General features: G+C 41.0%; 1 protein-coding gene across 1 annotated transcript in view; it reads right to left on the reverse strand.

The window, feature by feature from the left end:
- The window catches only part of LOC106104438, a gene marked incomplete at its 3' end in the record, with an annotated part of 2,443 nt that extends 1,860 nt beyond the window's left edge, over positions 1-583 (reverse strand). Inside the window, exon 1 of the mRNA XM_013284497.1 lies at positions 8-583. Within this exon, the coding sequence (XP_013139951.1) occupies positions 8-577 (570 nt within the window). The remainder of the gene's footprint in view (positions 1-7) is intronic.
- Positions 584-2,380: the final 1,797 nt, after the last annotated feature.

A 2,380-nucleotide genomic window follows, 5' to 3' on the forward strand; every position in this document is an offset into this window, starting at 1 on the left:
CCCTCCAACTCCTTGTGCGGCGGGCCAGGGCGGGACTCGCGAACGACAAATCTACGATAGACCCGCCCCGACTCCGCACGCACGTCTGGACCGTACCCCTATTTAGGAGGACGAGCCCTGTGGACACTGCCCAATCCGCTAGAGTCTCCCCCCTGAGGTCGGTTGCCGGTGAACCCCACGTCCTAGATTTGGCGTTGAAGTCTCCGGCGACCACTACAGGGGTGGGGTGCACGTCGACGACCAGAGCGCCGACTTCGGCGAGCATCCGCTCGAATTCGGCAAAACTCCTGCTCGGCGCGAAGTACACCCCGATCACTACAACGTCGCCTAGCGACGTTAGGACCCAACCGCGGCCCTTCGTTACACTTTCGAAAGGTGCGGGGCCGGTGCGCCTCCAGGCGACGATAGCCACCGAGTCGTCGCGATCGCCCGCCCAATCGTCGCGGTCGCGAACGTAGTATGGCTCGGCGACTATGGCTACGTCGATCTTCCACTGCGTCGCGGTCTGAATCAGTAGATCTTGAGCCGCGACACAGTGGTTTACGTTCGCCTGCAGGATCGAGACAGCGATAACCATTATATATGGGCGTACTTTCTGAAAGGTACTGTCAGGTAAGTTGAGTGCCACATTGAATCTTTGTAGTATTATGAAATTTTTATAAAATTATTATAAGCTCCGTCTTTTGTTTTAAATAAATTAAATCGCGTCTAAAATATAAACACTTGAGTATTATTTAATGGCACCTCTATATTAATAAGTAGTGTTGGGAATCTGTTATTAGATGTTAGTGATTATGTGATTTTTTTTGTAGAGAAATGTCAACTATGCCTATTCTATGTATTCAATCTCTTTGGTTGTGGAACATGCTCGAAGGAAATTGATGTTGGCAATTGATTAACGACGCGTCATATCCCGACGGTAAAGTTTTATGACAGACAGCAGATTTAATTTGGTAAATGTAGTCGTTGGTCATAGTTTATCTGGGGCACATTCATTTGCTTTACGGTCCAGAGCACCAATAACAGTATATCAGGCCGTCGCGGTCGGCCCCTGCTTCTAAATAGAGGTAGTGTAAATCAAGGTTCCTCTACCACTGCTTACTGAGTCATTAAAGATGCCCCCATCCCGTTTTATATCATACTAATATTATAAATGCAAAAGTATAGATGGATGGATGTTTGTTAGAGTTTGTAGCCTAAACGGATTTCGATAAAATTTGGTACAGATGTTGAGGATAGTTTGGAACAACACATAGGCTACTCACTTTTGTTTTTTCTATGCCACGCAGACGGAGTCGCGGGCGAAAGTTAGTTGTTTGTATAAAATGATGGACTGTTATCAAATATTGGTTGGAATTCAGAAAAGATTGTTTTACTATTATTCCTGACAAAGTGTTCATATCTTTCCTAAAAACATAAAATTGAAATATTTAGCTTGTGTTTCATAATAAATGTGTTGAAGTCGTGATGCGCGCACTTATGACTAAACTATCGCAGAACTGTTTACGCCAAAGCGTAAAAGTAACTCAGAAGTATTATGAGATTATATGGAGGTGCGCATACTAGATTTTTAGTTATGCAACTAAACAGTTGTATTGGCTTCGAAACAATCGACAACCGCACATTTGCGATAGTTTAGTCAAAGGCGTGCGCCAGCTCTAATAATAACTTTCTTCGTTGATAAATAATTTTGCAATCCATACAGTTGCAGTTTTTTACATGAAAAATTCGAGGACTCGGCTTTTAAGCAGATTGCTCGTTGCTTGGTCTCGTAATAAAGAATTCTTCTCTGGTCTGTATAAAATTTTCATCATTGTAGCACGACCCGTGAAAAGAAATTCTTTGCAACGAATTTTAAGCTGAAATAAAAGTGGAATTCATGAATGGAAATCGGACTTTACTTTGGTATCATTAATGAATTAGAATTATAAAGATATCAATCTATATCTGTTAATATGTTCTAGAACCTTATAAATACTTCAACGTTCTTCAAAGGTTAACGTATGGTCGTTTCCCGAACTACTTTTAACCATTCAATAGTACTTATGGATCGATAAATTCGTAAAATAAAAAAAAATAAGCTTCCCAACCAAGTCACGAAGACTTGAATTTTTCTGTGTTGAAACATAGATCAACATAACAATAATGAATAACTAGGTAATATAAAATAAATGAAAACTTCAGAAACTCTTTAATGTTTCATTTAATTCTCATCTTGTATTTACAGTGAAAAGACAATAGTTTTCACATCGGGATTTTTATATTCGTGTTCTTGCAACTGCACGTAACTTCTCAAATCAAATTGTGAATTTGAGATTTGTCGCAGAAGTGAGCCGGGACCTGTTACCATCTGGACAAAGACGGAACAAAGAGGCTGCTT

This window comes from Papilio polytes, unplaced genomic scaffold (assembly GCF_000836215.1).
Source record: "Papilio polytes unplaced genomic scaffold, Ppol_1.0 DF823673.1, whole genome shotgun sequence".
Taxonomy (NCBI): domain Eukaryota; kingdom Metazoa; phylum Arthropoda; class Insecta; order Lepidoptera; family Papilionidae; genus Papilio; species Papilio polytes.